The sequence below is a fragment of the Eubalaena glacialis genome, chromosome 9 (assembly GCF_028564815.1).
Source record: "Eubalaena glacialis isolate mEubGla1 chromosome 9, mEubGla1.1.hap2.+ XY, whole genome shotgun sequence".
NCBI classification, from domain to species: Eukaryota; Metazoa; Chordata; class Mammalia; order Artiodactyla; family Balaenidae; genus Eubalaena; species Eubalaena glacialis.
The window spans coordinates 15,006,613-15,026,946 of NC_083724.1; the positions used below are offsets into that span (position 1 = coordinate 15,006,613).

The 20,334-nt window shown below is 44.2% G+C and overlaps 1 protein-coding gene across 6 annotated transcripts in view; it reads left to right on the top strand.

The window, feature by feature from the left end:
- The window catches only part of CDK5RAP2 (CDK5 regulatory subunit associated protein 2), a 184,434-nt gene that overhangs the window by 68,425 nt on the left and 95,675 nt on the right, over positions 1-20,334 (top strand). For all 6 annotated transcript variants that reach the window (XM_061200019.1, XM_061200023.1, XM_061200021.1 and 3 more), the window contains 2 exons: positions 14,908-15,078; positions 18,693-18,833. In XM_061200019.1, coding sequence (XP_061056002.1) covers positions 14,908-15,078; positions 18,693-18,833 — 312 coding nt within the window. The remainder of the gene's footprint in view (positions 1-14,907; positions 15,079-18,692; positions 18,834-20,334) is intronic.

Genomic DNA, 20,334 nt, shown 5'->3' on the forward strand with positions numbered 1-20,334 from the left:
ATTAAATGAGATTAAAGGCATTAGGGTCACGGAACAATAAGGGTGACCAGTGAAATGGAGGCAGGTGAGTGAGGAGAAGTGCCACTTATGAGAGCTGTCACAGCGCTGAAGAGGGGGACTTAAAATCCAGCTGGGGCTCCTGGCAGCAAAAGTAAAAAGGGAAATTCAGTTACAAGGTCTCCGGTGTCTATAAGAAGAACACGTGAAGATAAAGGGACAGCTTTTGCTGGCACTGAGGCCTGAGGGAAGTATTGCCTCTGGTGGGTTTTTATAAAGAGTTCTCTGAGCAGTATACAGACTCTTCGACAATACCCCATTCAGTAGAAGCAATTTTGCACAGGGCCAGATCAATGTCATCCAAGTTGGTTAAGCTTGTAAGTATTAAGGTTTTCAGTCCCCAGGACTCTGTCTAGCTGTTTCCCGTTATTCTCGTTTCTTGGACAAGAATTTCAGAATAAGTGGGAAATACTGCAGCCCTGTTGAGAGATGATCCCCAACTCAAAGCCTTTGCAGTGGTCCCCTGTCAAGCAGTATGGGCTTTTGTAGCATTCCCTGAATTCTTTCTGATGGCACGCTAGCCTCTCTTGGATGTGATCAAACCATCCTTTGCTCATGCCAAAAACATGTATTGCCATCTCATTGTGCCTGCTCTTAAGCATTTTGGAGGGAGACAATGCCTGTTTGAAAATGCAGCTTGGATCCGAGGCATCTGAATTCACTGTGTCTGATGGTGCATGAACACTGAGACGTTCGGCTGTGAGAGTCAGTTGTTTGTTTGTTTGTTTGTTTTAATTGCCTGTGATTGCAGTGACCTAGTAGTGCCAGGCAACTCAGCATGTGTGGTAATTTGCAGTTTGCTCATTTGTGTATTCAAGGGACATTTATTGAGCACTTGCAGTGGTGCAGGCACTGTTGGTAGGCTCGGGTGAATCCAAGCTTTGGCTTCTACCTCGTAGTCTTTTACGAAAAGAAAGGTCAAAAAGTGAGGGTCTCATGGATAGATTCCCTTTATTGTGTTATACCTCCTTGCCACCAGAGGGACCCACATCCCTTCAAAGAAATTCAAGAGGCCTTTGCAAAAAACAAACAAAAACCCCCAGTATTCCCAAGTCGGTGTCCTAACTGTGATGTTTAAAATGTCCTAGCTTCTGTGTTCTAACAGGAATACTGCTTGGGTTCTCACATCCTTGCCCTCACATCTCTGGCTTCGATACCTTGTTTGGCTCCAGAGACTCAAGGCACTTCTCTCTCTGTGTGTGTGTGTGTGTGTGTGTGTGTGTGTGTGTGTTTGGTGGAGGGTGATAGAGGTAAATCTTGGTTTTAGATTTGCTGTCTCTGGTTCAGGCGTTCTGTGTGCTGCTCGGGGTGGGTGCGGGGAGGAGAGGAGCAAGTCATAGTCTTTTTCTTCTCCTTTATACGCACCGTTTATTAGACACTGGTTTAGCCTGTTCCCCAGACTGTCTCATAATGCTCTCATCTGTTACGAGACCTGTCACCCACTACTCTGACAAGTAAGTGTGTGCTTCAGTACCTGCGCCCTTCGCTCTGTGGGGATGCATTTGCTGGCTACAGCCCAAAGATCTAATTAAAGTTGTACCCGTCACCCAGCTGGCTAATCCTGTGTGCTTTGACAGGAGCAGGTTTAATTTCAGGGTGGCTCAGCCTGAACCCCTCCGGTTCTCACGTGTGTTTATTGACGGATAGCTCCAGATGAGGTTGCGACAGCATTCAGGACATCTTTTGGTGAACCGTCATCAAAACCTGGCATTTGGAGACAGTGTCTGTAGGCTGTAGGCTAGTTGGTTTAGGGCTAAGACCACAGACCTGAGGTAGTGTGATTTTTACCAAGGGTCAAAGCTCCCCCCGCCCTTTTTCTTAAGGTCAGGTGTAAAGATTTTGAGTCGGTATCCTTGTAGAATGTGCAGTTTAAATGACCTGTGTGGGAGGAGTTTTGTCTTTGCAAATTCCAGTTTCTCTTAAGAGAGGCACAATGCAGAGACTTGGGAGTCAGACCGGATTTGAATCCCAGTTCCATCGCTTGCTAGCAGTGGGGCTGGGAACCAGCTACTTTGCCTCTGCAGACTGTGGTGTCCATTTCTTGTCAGAAAATCAGACATCAGTTGTGAGGATTCTATGAGATAAGGTATAGCACTTAGCGTTACACCTGGCGCATCATAAATGATCAATAGATAGTAGCTGTTTTGTTGATGGTGATGACATCACTGCCTTGGGTGCTAGAAACTTAGCAGTTTAGTGGGTATGTTTGGGACAGGGGAAAACAGTGCCGGACTTGGGTTGGAATCTCGGCGTCAGCAGGTGCTTAACTCTGAGCTTCCAAGCCAGTTACTTAATTTTTCTAAACTAATGTTTACTCCCCTAAAATGGGGTTGATGATATCTAATTTAGGATTAAATAAATGGATAATAAAATTTAATGCAGGAGTAAATGCCTACTGTGGTTCCTGGCTCACAGAGGGCGATGCTCATTACATTAGATTCCTTCTTTTCTTTCCTCTTTTCCTGCTTTTAATGGTGTGGCAGGTGCTGTCTCAAGACTTGGGGTGACACAGCCCAGCCCACTAGACTCTCTAACAGGCGCTGCTGACTAATGAATGTGTTCTGCCTTTTCACCAGTCCAGGCAACAAAGCTGTAAATTTCTTCGTTGATCAGCACTCACCTCTCCTCTGAAGAAAGTGCTTGTCTGTTCCTTTTCAACTGATTAATCCCTCTAGGAAGGGCGTCAGAACCCTTTTCGAGTGACAGACCCTGGGGTGTGAGTGGCTCCTGCGTGGGCCTGCTGGGGAAGCTGGTTTAGAAGGCTGTTCCCATCACTTTTCACAGGGAATTGCTATCGTCTCTCTGGGGTGCAAACAGAGAGGCCTTCCCTTATCTCTGGTTCTTCCTTCATAATTTCTGTGCTAGGCTCTGTCCTGGGCACTGAGAGTACAGGACTGAATCAAGTCAGACACAGTCTCTGAAGGAATCTAGTAGAGAAATATAATAGAAACGCAGATAAGAGCTAATTAAAGTATAGCACGATGAGTGCTGATAGAGGGATGGCCCAAGTGCTTTGGGAGCACAGAGAATGCAGCTGTGCTGAGAGAGGTGCCGGGGAGGGGGAGGGAGGCTTCACAGAAGAGGTGGGTTTGAGCTGAGACCTGAAGGATAAGTAGCAGTTTGCCTGGGGGTGAGGGGAACAGGAGGTGGAAATGCATTCCCGGTAGAGGGAAGGCCTGTGCAAAGGCTGGGGCATGAATGAGCCTGGCACAGGGGGAGCGGGGAGGGGGCTGGAGGAGAGGGCAGGTGTGTTCTGCTGCATCGTTCAGGTGGGGTTTTAGAGACGTGTGGTGCCTCGCCTGCTGCCTGACAACTGGGCCTCGACCCCTGCGCAGCTTGAGCTTCCCCACCTTTGTCCGTTCGTTTTTCCCCAGCTTCCTGGTGGAGCCTACACGGAGCTCCCTGCTCAGAACTGCACCGCTCGCAGCCAGTACCACGCATGTTTGTTGGTCTCTTTGGCAAGGACTGTCTCATTTCAGTGGTTTCTGTTTATTTATTTTTTGAGCATATGAATTCTTTGTTCAAATGAACTCTTCTGGAGAGAAAACATAGAAAAGTGGAGCTGCTCAGGGTGGGGTGAGGTGAGGTAGGAGGCCTGGGAGCCCCTCTCTCCCCACCTCATCCTGCTCCTGCCTCAGCCCCCAGGAGCCACGAGGCTCCATAGAGCGTGGCTGGAACGCCAGTATCTCCTGCTAATTCTGGAGATTCTTACATCACTGAGTGTCTGTACCTCATTAAGATTTTGGAGAAGTTTCCTTTGTATATTTAAAGGTAACCACTGAGCACTTTGACAAGCTTTCTCACAGTGAAACCTGATAAGATGGAAATTTGATGGATGAGAACCTTCTCATTCTCCATCTGGCTAGAGATAAAACAAACCAGCTGCCTGGAGAAGGAAGTGTGAGGGCCTGGCTTTTCATTTCTAACGTGATTCTAAGATTACAGGGATATTTTATTTTTCATACAGCCCACTTTAAAAAAAAAAAACAAAACTGCCCTAAGAGAGCTCTGATATGCAAAGGCAACGCTCAGCTCAGTGCTGGCCCAGAGTGTGCCTGGGGATCTTCAAGGAATACGGCCCATTTGGGTGGAAATTGAGGCAGCTCAGTTCATGGCATCATGCAGACTTGCTGGGGCCACTCTTACTTTAAAGCAAGATGGTGGTCTGGTGTAGGATAGGGGTCTTCAAACTTTTTCCCCTTGTCTCTTTGTTCAGAAGCAAATAAACAGATGTACGTAAGGGAGCTCTGCAGATTCCTGCATTAAAACCAAATATAAATTTCCATGCTTTTCCCCAGCCAACCGACTCAGTTTCTGGAGGAAGGCCCGGGAACATGTAGTTAGATGATGCTGATAGCCGGCCAGGCTTGGGCATTGCTAATCCGAGGGCTTCGCAAGCTCGGTTTGAAAAACCACTAGTTTAGTAAAAAGAACACAGATAGACCTGGTTTTAAATCCTGATTCCACCACTTTTTACTTTGGTTAAGTTGCTTGAGCTCTCTGAACTGCAGTTTCCTGATTGGTAAAATGGGTGTAATCAGAACCTCTACTTCGTAGGGCTGCTGTGAGAGGTGGATGAGGTGTGGTGGATGTAAAGTGCCCAGCACTCTCCGAAATGCTGTAGAGGTTTATAGAAAAAAGTGGTGGGTAGCATTTTGGGAGGATGATTGCTGAGGGCCAGAGTAATCAGGGAGGGCCTTGTTCGAAGGGGTGGCCCTTGGATTGGCCCTTGTAAGATAAGCGTGCTGTCTCCAGGCAGAATTGGGGAGATGTTATTATTTTGTTTCCAGATGGAGGGGACGGGGTGGAGGCAGGTGGGGGCCTGGAGCGCTGATGGAGCAGTTGGGTGAGATAAGGCTAGATAGACGGTAAGCTGGAGCCGCTGGAGGGAGCCCACCGGAGGGAGCCCAGAGTGACTGCTTGTTAGGTAGCTTCGTCCTGCAGTTAACTCAGAGTCCCTGAAGGGTTCTGGGCAGAGACGGAATGATCAAAGGAATGCATGTGGTTTGGTGGGTGAACGCAGAGTCAGGAGAGCACTTAGACAGCGGTTGCCGTCGACCAGATGGGAGCCACGTGCTGAAGAAGGCAGTGCGGTGGGCTGGAGGGAGGGAGGGGCTGCTTCTCTCTCTGCCCCCAGTGCTTCAGCTTCGCCCGTCCTCCCTTCTAATGCCTCCTCCAGGGAGGAGGAGGGGCTGATCTGCTTAATCAGAGTCCGGGAGATTCATGGGGCCGTCCTTGCTCATGGGTTACTGGACCTTAAGAACCCAGCTTCTGGATTCTTCTGCTTTCCTGCTGCAGACCTAGCCGGGCTTGGCCCTTGCTGGGCGGGCTGACGTCCTCATTTCCTCAGTCGTCTTCTTTTTCCACTTCTGCCTCTACTTGAGTAAGAGGACTCGGACGGCTCCCTTAAGCTGCATATCCCCTCCCTGTTTCCCCCTGCCCCTGCCCCCACCCCCCAAAAAATAAACAGCCCTCAATTTTATTAGAAAGCTCTACTCTGGATATGAGATTGTCCAGACTTGTACTTTGCTTTTCAGTCTGCGATTGTTTCTTATGTTCAGTGCCTCTGAGAACTCGGGGGGTGTGGGGAGGGCAGTAGGAGTGGATGGCAGGGCAGGACTTGGGCACTCGTGGCCGTGTGGAAGCATCAGAGCCTCACTCTTCATCTCTCACGGGCTCTGTGTGGAGGATGCGCTGGACCTTCAGGCCTGGGCCTCCTGTTGGATGAGGAGGTGTGTGTGAGAGGCAGGGGGAAGAGCTGAACCTTGGATGGCGATGCTGTGCCCAGACGAGGAAGCGTGGGAGGAGAGGTCATTCTGGAGCGGGGGATGGGGGCTGTAGGGAGAGGCGGAGGTGACACAGTATCGTCCCCTGGGCACCAGCTTCTGTGCCGGGCACCCATCTCTCAATCTCTCAATTAACCCTCCAAGGATGCTAGGAATCTATATTAGTATCTCCATTTACTGGAAAGGAAACAAAGATTTAAGTTATCTATCTCTGGCCGCACAGCTAGTTAGCAGTAGAGCCAGGATTCAAGGCTAGGTCTGCCTGTCTTCACAGCCCAGAAATATTGAAGGAGGTTTGGGGAAACCACCCAAGTTTATCAATTTTCGTTTCTGATTGTTTTGCTCAGGCGAGACATGCCGTTTCCATACCTCCCCTAAACATTTATTATAACTCTGCTGGTGCCGAGCGCATGAGCCCATCAGCTGTCTCCGTGTTGCCATGGCAGCCACTCCTCCTCAAGGCCACCTTGGCACACATTTCCCCCCTCCCTGCAGTGGTCCTTTGACTTCAGGCCTTCTCCGACTGCTCTGCATGTGAGGTCCGAGATCCTTGGTCCTGCCTCGTTCATTAGCTGGTTTATTCCATCCATCCCGAGTCCTTGAGAAACTATAAAGTTAGCTCCGGGGAGTGGATTATTGACCAGTGGAAGCCCGTGTCGCAGGGTGGTTTTATACTTTCTTTGGTTTTACCAGTAGTGCCGCTGAGTGGGAAGAGCACAGAATGTGAGGTCAAACTGACTTGGGTTTGAATTTCAGCACCAGAAATTTCTTGTTGTAAAGCTTTGTGAAAATCTTTTAGTCTCTACAAGCCCTAGGTTCCTCTCTGTAAACACAGGACTAATAATACTTACTGTGTAGGCAGTTTTAAGAGTTAGAGATGTTTTATGTAAAAATGCCTTGGCCCTAGTAAATAGTAGTTCTGTTACTAAGCTTATAATAAGAGAAACAGTTTGTACTCTTTGGTGTCCTGACTTTCCTGGAACTCCTGATTTATGCTGAGAGCGCTCTACCCCACAAAATGTACAAATGAACAAATTTCCATGGACTCCCAGGGACCTGTTCAGTGGCCCTCAGGTTAAGAACCCCCCAATCTGGAGGTATGACAAAACTACACGTCCTTGGTGGGATCCTGGAACAGGTACGTTGTTTTCACGTTGTCAGCTCTATTAGGTTGAGGGATATATGAGGGAGAAAAGCAACAACATAGTGGCTTTTATCACTTAAAACATGTAAGAAGTTGTTAACCTAGGTTGCTGAATTAAAAAAAAAACAAAAAACAAACAATAACTGGAGAATGGAATAAACGATTGCCGAACACACGCACATACACAAAAACTTAACCAGACATCAAAATACGGGTCTGATAGGTGTTTTATAAAGGAGGGAACTGAATCTGGGAAATGATGTAAGTGGACCTGTAATTACTGTGCACATGAGCAGTGTATACTTTTTACTTAGCATAATACACACGTATTTTAAAATTAAAAAGTAGACAGGATCTTTCTAGGATGGCAGGTGAATTTATTGTGAATTTAAAGATGTACCTAAGTGGCTTAACACAAGATTTCATTGTCCCTTTCTCAGCAGTTTTCAGGGGGAGGTTTGTTTAAAAGCAAGTGTCAGATGACCATTGAGTGGATTGGGATCGTTGCATTAGTGGCTGATAACGGAGAAATCCAAACCCTTGTCATTGTGTGGAAGTGAACTGAGAGGCTTGGAATCAGACAGGTGCTGTCCCTTAGTGACCGTGGTTTTGGGAGAATTACTTTACCTATCTGGAGCTGTTTCCTCGTTCATAAAATGGGAGCAGTCCCATCTACCTCCTTCGTTTATTCAGTCGTCCAACAAATATTTACTGAGTGCTGTTTTGGTTATCTATTGCTACATAACAAATTACCCCCGAACTTGGTGTCTCAAAACATTACCATTTTATTATATCTCATGATTTTGTGGCTTAAGGGTTTGGGCAGGGCTCAGCTGGGTGATTTTCTGCTCTCCATGGCCCAGGTCACTCATGGCATTCAGCTGGTGGATGCGCTGGTCTGGAGGATCCATAACTCTTCACTCACATGTCTGCTGCCTTTTGGGGATGGCTGGAAAGCTGACACAGTTGGGATTGTCAACTGGAGCACCTGTGTGTGGCCTCTCCAGCATGGCAGCATTAGGGTAGTCGTGCTTTTTGGATGGTGACTCATAGTTCCAAGAGACACGAGTTGGAGGCTGCCAGTTTCTTAAAGCCTGGACCCAGAAACTGGCTTAGTGTCACTTCTGCCATATTCTATTGGTCATGGTAGTCACCACACTGCCCAGACTTAATAGGAGGGGACACAGACGCCACACCATTCCGTGGGAAGGTCAAAGAATTTATGGCTATCTTAAATCTGCCATGAGTGCCTACTATGTGCCAGGTACCATTCTAGGTGCTGGAGATACAACAGTAAACAAAATACACAAAAATCCCTGCTTTCATGGAGCTTACATCCTGGCAGGGGAGACTACAACCAAAACATACACATAATTAAACACCGTGTTAGCAGATGCTATGAGGAAGAATAATGAAGGGAAGGGATATGGGGAGTGAGGTTGCGGTGGGACTCGTGGTGGTTATTTTAGGTGGGACAGGCTTGGGAAGACTGGACTGAGAAGTTGACATCTGAGCTCAGACTTGATGGAAGTGAGGGAGCAGCCTTGGGGAATTTTCCAGGCAGAGGAGCAAGTAGAAGAGCCTTGAGCTGGGAGTGTATGTGGCATGTAAGAGAGACGGCAAGAAAGCCGGGGTTGCCAGTGCGGAACAAGTGAGGGGAGAGCAGCAGGAGAAGAGGTCAGCGAGGTAGTGGGGGTCCAGGTGGAGTAAAGGCTTGCAGGCCACGTGGGTTGCGAAGGTTACGTGGGTTAATGTGATTTGACATACCGCAGCTTTTCTTACCAATAGAACCCAAGTGTGGGCGGTCCCGGGAGTGGGCGGTCCCGGGGCGGCCCCAGGCTACTGCCCACCAGCCGTGGCTGCTCCTCTGCGCTTGCGCCATGTCCTCGTTCGGACTAGGACAGCTTGCTAAGCGGCCAGGAAGGCAGAACGATCACGAAACGTTCATCGTCTGCCTGTTTTCTGGTAGCATTAGTAAGACAGATGGACTTTGTCCTGGTGGCCTTTCTGATGTCGGGGGACTGTGAGAGAGTGTGCGAGTGTGTGTGTGCTTGTGTACGCTCACCGTGGGCGATTCTTGAGAGATCGGCTTTTCCGTAGAACCGTCCTCGAAACTATTTTCATGAATGGCTAAAGACAGTTTGCACAAGGGGAAATCCAGATAGTCAGATATATCAAAGCTGATGGTGGGGGCCATCAGAGACATGCGCATTCAAACCCTTGTGAAGGACCATTTGATACCAATTAAATTAGCAAAGAAAATAGCAGTGCTGGTGAGACTGTGGTGAAACAAGAAACTTAGGCTTTGTTGGTGGCATTTCAGCCACTGTCTTTTGGGAAGAAAGTGAATTCTTTTGTAGAGAGAATCCTCGAACCATGCTTACTATTATTACTCTTTGGCCTAGTAATTCCACTCTTGGAGATTTAGCCTAAGAAAACAAACCAGAAGTTAGAAAAAACCTGTTTTATGCACAGAGCTATTCTTTGCTCTATTACCCGTAATAGCAGTCAGAGACGGTGGGGAAATAGGAGAGGCAGGATACTCTCATTAAAATGGATAGATAGGAAGATTGTGTGGTATCTTTCACTCAGCATCACCCAGTGACCTCATCTAGCCTTTCTCCGGGACTCAGAGGAAGAGAGCCAAGTTGCAAGCTCAGGCGCAGCAGCTCCGTGGACCTCGGTCTTCTTTGTACTTTTTTTTAAAAAAATAATTGTTTTCTGGACGTTATACTCTTAAATTTTTCTTTTTAACTTTTAAGATTTTTTCTTTATGTGTCATCATTGTTTAATTGGTGTGTGCTCTTTGTAGCTCATGGTGTAATGGAATAAAGTAACGTTTTTGGGAAAAAATCCAAACCAAAGTTAAAATTGTATAAAAATTATGGCTGCAGATGGACAAGGGCTGACAGGAACGTCTGCAGTGGGAAAATGGCTTAATTTGTTGGCCCAACTGTATTGTGGGAGAATGTTTTTATTCTTTAGCTTTAGAATTCTTTTACTGTTTCCTTAGTATTATTTGTGTAATAAGATCTTCTTTTCTCCCTCTAGAATTGAATTTCTATTTACATTTATAATTCATGATAGGTTCTTGGTCCCGTTGTTTTGGATTAAAGGCTTAGGACAATCTTATCATCATCTGTTTGCCCAAGAAAAAAAGTAACATTTAATTTTTGAAGTGGTTTCTCTCTTTTTAAAAGATGTTACTTTAAAAATGTTTACTTTATCCCCCGTTATGAATGTGGTCTATACTTAGTATAAAATATTTTAAAAATTGAGAAAAAAATAATTGAAAAGATCATCCATAATCATGCGTTTTGGTAATTTCTTTCAGGTTTTTAATCATTGCTTTAAAAAAAAGTACTTATTAAAGAAAAACGCAAATGCACAGAAAAGGAGAGAGGATAGTACATTGACCCTCTGGTACTTGTCACCCAGCTCAGCACTCATAAACTCATAGCCAAACTTGTTTCATCTATACCCTCCTCCCAACTCCCTCTCTTTCAACACTCAAGTATTTCAAGCAATTCCCAGGCATATTATTTCGTCGGTTTTTCAGTATGTTAAAATTTTTTTTTTTCACTTCAAAAAGATTAATAATTTCTTAATATTACCAACTAGCCAATTAATGTTTAGATTTCCCTGTCTTATTTAAAAATTGTTTTAAACTGTTTGTTCAAATCATGATCTGGACGTTGTACTGATTGATAAGTCTCTTTTTTAAAAAGTTTTACTTTTGAAATAATTTTAGACATAGAGTAAAGATTCGAAATAGTAACAGAGTTCCCATATATCCTTCGTCCCGCTTCCCCAATGTTCACGTTTTACATAACTATGGAACACTCAACAGAATCAGGAGATTAACACTGATACAATATTGTTATCTGCAGACTGTATTTGAATTTTGCCAGTTCTCCCATTGATGCCCCTTTTCTGTTCCAGGATCCACATTGCCTTTAATTGTCATGTCTCCTTAGTTTTGTCTAATCTGGGACAGTTGCTCAAGTCATTGTCTTTTGTGACCTTGACTCCTTTGAAGAGTACTAATTAGTTATCTTGTTACTGTCCCTCAGTTTGGGCTTGTCTGATGTTTCTCTCGTGATTAGATAGAGGTTATACATTTTTGGCAAGAATAGCATAGACGAGATATGTCATATCTGGAGGTGCATAATGTCAATCCTTCTTATTTCTGGTGAAGTTAGTGTTGGTCATTTGGTTAAGGTGGGGGTCTCCTGGGTTTCTCCACAATAAAGTTACTATTCTCCATTTGTGATAAGTATTTTGGGGGAAATACGTTGAGACTATGTAAATGTCTTGTTTCTCCTTATACTTTTAAGAATCTTATTGATGACCCTTACCTACAACAGTCATTACTGTGGTGTTTGCTTAGTGGTGATTTTCCATCATTCCTTCTACACTTATTAGTTGTAATTCTACTGTAAGGAAGGGCTGCCCCTTCTCCTGCAGTTATTTATTATATAGTTGTTTATATCAGTATGGACTCATGGATATTTGTTCTATTCTGTAGGTTGTTAAGCCGTTACTATCGTGTTTTATTTTCTTGTTCAGATTGACTCAGATATGGCCATTGGGAACTCCTTCAAATTGATTCCTGTGTCTTTAACATTTCTTGAGCACTTCCACACTTGTTAGGGTCACAGGATGTCCTGGACTCTTCTTGTATTTTCCCTGACCCAATCCTGGAATCAACCATTTCTCTAAGGATCTCTGGTTTCTTTTATTGGATAATGATATTTAGGAACCAAGATCTGAATGACAGGTATCCTCATTACTACTGGGGTGTCAATACTTCTAAGCCTTGGCAGTAGACAGAGCTTGAAAATATGTTTGCATACATGCACATACACATCTGTATTTATTTCTATGTCCATCTCTGTGTGTGAGCGAGTGTGTGTGTGTGTGTGTGTCTGTGTGTGTGTGTATTAAGAAAGGGAAGCTAGAATGAACTCAGAATGAATCAGTAGAATCAGTATGAATTTGTGAGTTCACAATAGCCTTCCCTAACTTTCTTAATTATTATTTAATCTACAGGTTCTCTCTGCTTTTTTTCTTTGAAATTTATTTGTTGAATAAATTGGGTCATTTGTCCTTTATTGTTTTCCACATTCTGGATTTTGCTGATTGTATTTTTGTAATGTCATTCAACTTGTTTCTCTGCTGACTTTTATTTCTAGTAAATTGGTAGTTAGATAAGGTGCACGATCAAATTCAGGTTTAATTTTTTGGCAAGATTACATCATAGGTGGTCCTTTGTACTTCCAACAGGAGGTACATTGTATCTGATAGTCCCTGTTTTTGTGATGTTACTAGCCATTGATGATTGTTTGCAAAATGGTGATAATTTAATTTCATCATTCCTTCTTCTTTTATAGCTGTATACTTGTATGAAGAAAAATTTGTTTTTCATCATCTATTTAGTTACTCTGGGGTGTAGTTCATACAAGAAAGACAATGGAAGAATCCCCTAAAATCTTCCAAAGGTGACTGTGTTAGTTTCCTATTGCTGGTGTAACAAATCACAACACCCTTGGCTGCTTACCAACACAGACCTATCCTGTAGTTCTGGAAGTCAGAAGTCTGAAATGGGTCTTACCGTGGCAGGGCTGTGTTCCTTCTGAAGGCTCCAGGAGAAGATCCATTTCCTTGCTTTTTCCAGCTTCTAGAGGCTGTCTGCACATCTAGACCCGTGACCCCCATCCATCTTCAAAGCCAGCAATGGCTGGTGGAGTCTTTTTCGTGCTTCCCTCTTCCACTTTTAAGGATCTTTGTGATTATATTGGGCCTACCTGGATAATCTCTCTATTTCAAGGACAGCTGATGAGCAACCTCCATTCCATCTTCAACTTTTATTACCCTTTGCCATGTAATTCAGCCTAGTCAGAGATTCTGGGGATTAGGATGTGAACATCTTTGGGGGGCCATAATTCTGCCTATCACAGTGACCAAAAGGTTTTTTATTTTTAAATTATTATGAACTCATAGCTTTTTTAACATTTTTGACGTATTTTAATTCATTGTCATTATCCTTGATGTTCTAATTGTCTTATCTTTCGACAGTGAAAAAGCTTAATCGAGTTGATTCCTGAGTTCTTTGGACGTGAACGTGTAGTCTTTGACAGCTTCCTTCCTTTCTGACATGATAAGATGTCTGGGCTCATACTATATACTCCTGCCCCAGGCCTGGAATCATCCCTTTCTATAAGGCAAACTCTGGTGTGATTTAGAATCACCTGGAGGGCTTATTAAAACACAGATTGTTGGGCCCTCCCTCCCTCCCTTCAGAGTTTCTGATTTAATAGGTGTGGGTTAGGGCCCAGTGATTTGCATTTGCGGTTCCCAGGTGGTGCTGCTAACTCTGTTCTAGGGACTACACTTTGAGAACCACTGTTTTAAAGAACCCTGTTGTGTTTTTGTTTTTGGTGAGCGATGATATTTAGAGACTACAGCCTGCATGCTAGGGAGGATACTGATTCTAGGCTTTTTCAGTGAAAGGAAAGAAATAACAAAACGTAAGTTCATATTCGTATTTCCAATTCAAATTTAGAATTACATGTTTTAACTTCTTTTATATTTGTATTTGTTTTCTCTGAGGCTTGGTTCTTATGATAGTGATAATTACTTATTTAATAAATATGTATATATTTATACACACACAGTTTCAGAGTAACAATACGAATATTATTTCCTGCAACATGATTACTGAAAACAGTTTACGATTTTTGCAGCAGTCCCTTTGACACTGGAGAAATATCCCACTAGGGGTGTACAAATTAATCTGCTTTTATGTTACTGAAATCATTCCTCTCTGGTTGGTTAACCAGTCAGCTTGATACACAGTTAAATTCTTTTTCTGTTTCTTTTGTTTTTAGTTTTAGGAGATTATTATTTTATTTTTAAAATAATTATCAAAACATTTAAACAGTTTCACTGGCACATCTGTAAAATGAGTCGACTCTCTCCTGTACCTTGTTCTCTCCTTTTCCGTACAGGCAGCCATTATTTTTGGTTAAATAAATGGCAGTATGCTAGACATACTTTGTTTTTCTCTTGGGGTCCACACCACCCTCCACCCCACACGCCCACCTGAACAATATATTTAGAAGATTACCTGAGGGCGGGATATTTGTAGAGTCCCTCATTCCTTTTCCTTTATAGCTTCAGAGTGCTCCATTGTGAGAATGCACCAGAGTTTGTTCCTCCGTGGGTGGACATCTGGGTTGTTTCCAGCCTTTTGCTGTTATGACTAGTGCTTCAATATTATAAATAGTACAGATTTTGAGGTAGTTAAAAATCACACTGTATACTGTTTGTTTTCTGTTTTTTTCCTTAACATTATAACATGAGCATTTTCCATGTTATTATAAATGTCATTTTTTAAGACAGTTTTTTTTTTCCGATTATGAAAGTAATACAGACTTACTTAGAGATTTTAGAAACTCAGAAAAATGAAAATCAATGCAAAGTCACCCATAATCCCTCTACTTGGGGATACTGTCATTATTTTGGTGTGTTCCCCATAGCCTTGACAACATTTTGTGTAAACGCTTAGAAAACAATCAGCATCATATTACATAGTATCCTGCTTTGTTTTTACTCATAATTGTGATTTTTTTTTATACCATATGCTTTTTATAATTAATTCTCTGTTGCTAGACATTTAGTTTCTTTCTGGTTTTTCAGTATTGTTAATAATTTTGTGATACATGTCTGTGCATGAAGCTTTCCCCAAATTTATTATTCTTAAAAGTTGGTTTTTATAAGACTTTAAATGAGAAGGAAGCTCACGTTTGTTAAATGTATCTATTTAGCTTGCTCTCTTACAGCAGTAAGGTAAACAGGTGAAAGATTACCTTGAAATTTTTGTCAAGTAAATTCCATTCTTTCTTTTTCTTCTGGTAGGACCTTAGAAATGAAGTTGAGAAATTACGCAATGAAGTGAATGAAAGAGAGAAAGCAGTGGAGAATCGTTACAAGAGTCTTTTGAATGAAAGTAATAAAAAATTGCACAGTCAAGAGCAAGTGATCAAAAGTCTAACAGAAAGTGCCAGTCAGAAGGACTTGTTGCTCCAGGTACCACAACATTTTTTCTTTTGTATTTACATCTTTTGACTTCGGCATAGGTTTTTTTTGTTTTGCTTTGTTTTTTAAACTTTTTTACAGGAATGCTTATAAAAAGGTAAGGCTGGGCAAAAAAAGAGTGTGGTCTTCACTGTTATTTATCGGAGCACTGTAGAGCTTTCTTTATGTCATTTGGACCTCAGCCACCAGGGAGGTAAGTTTGGAGAAATGAAAGCTTCGAGGAGAGAAGGGAGTTGTCCTGGGTCACGTGACTAGTAAATGGCAGGGCCTGATTCAGGCCCCGGCCTGCTTTGCTCTAGTGCCAGCCTTCTTCTGCTGCGGTACTGGCTTTCCTTTGTGCCATGCTCTCTCACTCCTCTGTACTTTTCTCCTATCTGTTCCTTTTTTGTCTTGGACTACCCTTATCATTTGATGGTATATTGGATTTTTGATTCAGCTCAGAATTACAGGTAACCATGATGGAGTGAACATGCGTGTTTAACACTGCTTCCTCCTGAAGCCTCATTAACGTGACGGTTAAAGGGGTGAAAAGGTATAAACGCACAGGACCAGGAGAATGGGAATGGTGGAAGGGCAGGTTGCTGTCTGAATGATAAGTGGTAACTGCATAGGATTCAGCTTTCTCCCCTCTGCCTCATGCCTTGGGGATGAAAAGCCAACAAGAAGAAGCTGATTAGTCCTACAGAACCCAGAAAGGCTCAGTGGGCAGTGGGGGTACCTGGTACCTTTGTCAGCAACAGAGGTTGCTGGAATGCTGGGCAGTTAGGTGGCCTTATTGTCCCCAACAGTATATGGGAGGTTTACTCTGTGGGGACCTTAAACTAGAGAAGCTCTGGCCTGGGGGTCACCAGGTGCAGCTGAAAACAGGAGTGGATCCCTCAGTGAGAAGGAGAGGAAGTGTGCGTACCCGCACGGAGAGTCCTCTGTGGACCGAGAAGACTGAAAGATGCTGACTGACAGTAGGGGGTCCTTCAACAAAACAGCCGAGTCCCCGCCTGATCACCTCACAGTGAGGCTGCCGCTGATGTACCTTTTCCACGCTCACAGAGCTTCTGGACACTTCTACCCTTAAAGATACGTGGGTGGCCCGAATTCCCCAAACAGGATAAAAGCGTCTAAGAGGAAAGACAAAGACAGAACAAAGCTACGTAGAGGAAACAGAAACAGTGGAGGCGGAGAAGAAAACTAGACAGCTTTTCAAAAAACTCCGTACTGTAACATCTTCAGATAAGAAATGAGTTCGGGATCTGATAAAAAAGATATTTGGGAAAAAGAGGAATGACCTTACTGGAAATTGGAAGTATGATTACAGATATAAAAAGCCTAATAAAAGAGTTAGAAAAGTTGCACGAAAGTACATCTTCCAGAAAATATAGTTAAACACAGAAACAAACAAAAAGGTGAGCAAATGAGAGAAGAAAGATAAGAAAATCAGAGGCTCGAGTCAAGGGCTCCAATATATGACGAACAAAAGTTCCAGAAAGATAGAAGAGGCCAAGCAGAGGGAAGGAAAAGTTCAAAGTAGTAGGAGAAAACTTTTCAGAATGCAAGGGTAGATATCTCTACCTAGAAAGGGCTTGCTCTGTTTCTGGCACGGTGAATGAAGAAAGACCTCTATCTCAATTTCACAATCCTGTGTCATTGTGAAATTTCAGAACACAGGGGCAAAGAGAGGATCTGGAAGGCTTCCAGAGAGAGGAAAATAATAGGACCCATACAAAGGACCCAGACCCGATATGACATCAGAATTCTCAGCAGCGACACTGGAAGCCAGGAGACAGGAGAGCAGTGCTTTCAGAGTTTTGAGGAAAAGTGGTTTGCAATCCAGCATTCTGTAGTCAGCCAAGCTGGCAGCAAGAATGAGGGCAGAATAAAGGCAATTTCAGATATTTGATGCCTAAAATCATCTGCCTCCATGTGCTCTTTGCAGGAAACTGCTGGAGGACGAGTCCGTACAAATGAGGAAGTAACACAGAATGGGATCCAGAAAGTAGGGAATTCACCTGGGATGTGGGGAAGGGAGATCCCAGCCACTTACGTAGAAGCCCAGATTTGAGCCGTTGAGGGAGGGCTTAGTTGGGATTTTTTCAAGAAACTGAAATAGAGCCCATCATTTACCTGATGTGTCTTGACTCCATGTAGAAGAATTTATAAGTTTGGAGATAAATTAACACTAAGTACATAATTTAGTTTTATGAACTAAGTAAACGGAACAAAGCAGTTGTTGCTAATTCCAAGAAAAGCAAGGAATTAAACGCGAACGGAAACGTCACCACGGAACACCGTTCGGCTGGGCTGCGGACAGTATGTGCGTGGCCATAATCACGTAAATGCAGAATGTTGATTTAACCAAAATCGTGATGTAACTATTAGGAAAAGCGTTGGGGGGGTAGATGATGTGAGAGCTACATCCTTAAACTTCTCTGACAGGAGCCAGTTAATAAAATCTAACCTTAGGAAATCAAGCAACGTGAGCGTAGGAGCATAATGTAGAAACGTGGAAGTAAATAACAGAAATCAGTAGAGTCAAAAGCTGGTTTCTTCTGCGAGTGGGACTCAGAGGTGAGAAGTGGAGAGCTAGGGGCGGCTGTTCCCTTCTAAGCCTTGTGGGCCCGTTTGTTAATGTGTATGTGTAGTTGGACTTCTAAGAAATAAAAATGAAAACTGGAACTCAAGCACAGCTGTGTGATGGTAACTCTAGAATCTCTGTTTTGCTTATTTGATTCCCATTGCTCCCTGTAACAGTTCAATGGGTTTTTACAAAAAATTGCTTCCACTTTCTTGTTTGTACTTTCAGCTTTTTTAGAAATGTTTGACATGATGAATTAATGCTGATGGGTGGTTAGGAATGGGATGAGGTTCTCACCCTTTAATTTCCCACAGAGAGTGGACGGACACCTAGTTCAGGAGGTACCAGGTTTTAAATAGTTAGGAATAGATTCTGTGCTTGAATTTGGCCAAAAGACCAGAGAAGTGGTTTCCAGGCCTGTAGTATCGTTGGATGTCACCTCTTCTGAAGGGGTTGGTGAAGCGGGCTGTATTGTGTCTCATCGTGAAGGAGGAGCTTTCACCTGTGACCAGACCCCCAAAGTCGTTGCAGTCTTGCCGTTTTCTACCTGGAAGTCAAATCTCCTCGTAGATATGGACGGTTCAAGTTTTGTCAAATTTGTAATGTTTCGGGAGCGCCTAGATTTTGTTGGGTTTTGATACACAGTCCCTCTAATCACTGCACTAACCCTGTAGCATGGGAAACAGACTCAGAAATCACACCCTGGCCAAGGAGGACCCAGGATTGGAGCCTGGGTCGTGGGGCCAGAGCCTGGGCTTTGTCTTCTGTACCCGCTGGGAGGTGTCCCAGTGGTGGCGAGAGGGGAGGTTTGTAATGACTGCCACTCTCCTTGCCTGTGCCTTGCTGGCGTGCTGCTCTCCTGGTTGTAATAACGCACAAAGGGATTGCATTACCATTTGTAATTGCCTCATATTTTGAGATGGTGGAAATTGTTTAAATTGTGAAAAACAGTAAATCTTCCCTTAAAGAGTTTGGGACCATCTCTTAGTATTTTTTTCTTGATGACAACTTCCTTATGATTTGTTTTCTTCCTTAGAAATTCAATGAAAAAGACTTGGAAGCAATACAGCAGAACCGTTATTTAATGACTGCGGAGGATCTCGAGTTCAGGAGTGAAAACTTAATAACAGAGAAGTGCTCTTCTCAGTCACCAGGCAGCAAAAGCATCTTCTCCGAGGTAAGCTCGACTGAAATTGGACATTCACATGCAAATTCATATCCTTTCCTGACACATATTTGATGACTCCTCTGACCTGAAGATCCTCCAAGGCCCTCGTGCTGGTAAATGAGCTTACAACAGGTAGCAGGAGGGCTTCTCAGTCTTTTCCTCCTTACAGATTAGTGTCCTTCAGCTGAGTGTTAGTATTTGCACTGCCCAGGAAACCGAGAAACTAGGGCTTGTTCAAAGATGAGCCTCATGTTTGCCCTCCTGAGGGCAACTCTCTCAAGAACTATGTAATCTCGAGGTAAGAACATTTTCCAGTTGAACATTTCAATGCACACCTACAATGGCACAGCAGGCCCTTCGCGATCTGACCCCAAGCTAGCTTTCCATTCTCCTTTTCTTTCATTCCCCATCATCTCTACCAACACCTCACTTCCTGCAGATTCCCGAAAACGCCGTGTTTGTACCTCTCTGCGCCTTTTCGCACGCTGTTCCATCTGCCTGGAATGCCTTCTTCTTCCTTGTTGACCTGGTGGCTCCTGCACACGCCTAGGGCTGCCATGCTGGTGTCACCTTCTCTGGGGCTCCTTCCCTGGCCTGCTGAAAGCGATGTCTCCTCGTCCTCCCCCGTATGCGGCACTTTGCACACCCATCCACCGTAGCGCTTAGCCCTTGGGTTGACGTTACAGAGCCGCCTTGCTGCTTCCCCTCCCTCGAGCCCTGCGCACCCCGGGAGGCACCTCAGGGGAAGGGAACTGGTGTTCGTGTCTGAATCCCAGTGCCTGGCTCAGCGGACGTTTGTTGATTGAATGACTGATGATATTGGTTTGTGGAGATGCGTCCAGATTGTTCTGACGTGCAGCTTGCCTGTAATACAGCTAGGCAGCCAGAGATGGGAAAGAAAGGCGTTCACTGTCGGCCAAGGTTTGTTGGTTTTTTTTTTTTAAGCCTGGCTTTAATTAAGTACATACGTTCAGAAAACAGGGAATTCTTGTGCAAATTAGTTCTCTGATGAATGACTCTGATCATGACTTGTGGTTTTTGTGAAGGATGATTCTCAAATAATTAACAACCAGGGCAGCACGGGCACAGCCATCAGAACAGACTCAGGCGCTAGGGCTGGAGTGGGGTCCCGGAGGCCTGCTCTTGTGCCAGGCACCAACCCTGTAGTTCCTGTAGTTCCTGGGTCTTGGAGAGGGGCTGGGGTGGTTGGGGTGGATGGATCAGGGGTTGGTTTACAGCTGGCGTAGACGTGTTTCAGTATTTTAGCACCAGTACCAGCCATTGCACTGTGTATCCGCTCCGTATCGGCTCTGGTCCTGGAGGGCACCGTTGCCTGAGCGGTGGGAGCTCCTTCCTAACTCTGACCATTTGTGGATTTGCGCTTTGCCATCTCTCTTGAATAAGAATGTCAGCGAGGACTTGGCCGTTGGGCTGGGCCAGAAGTCTGGAGGCCTGGATTCCTCTCTTGGCTCTGTCACTTCACTTGAGTGACCTTGGGCAAGTCCAATAA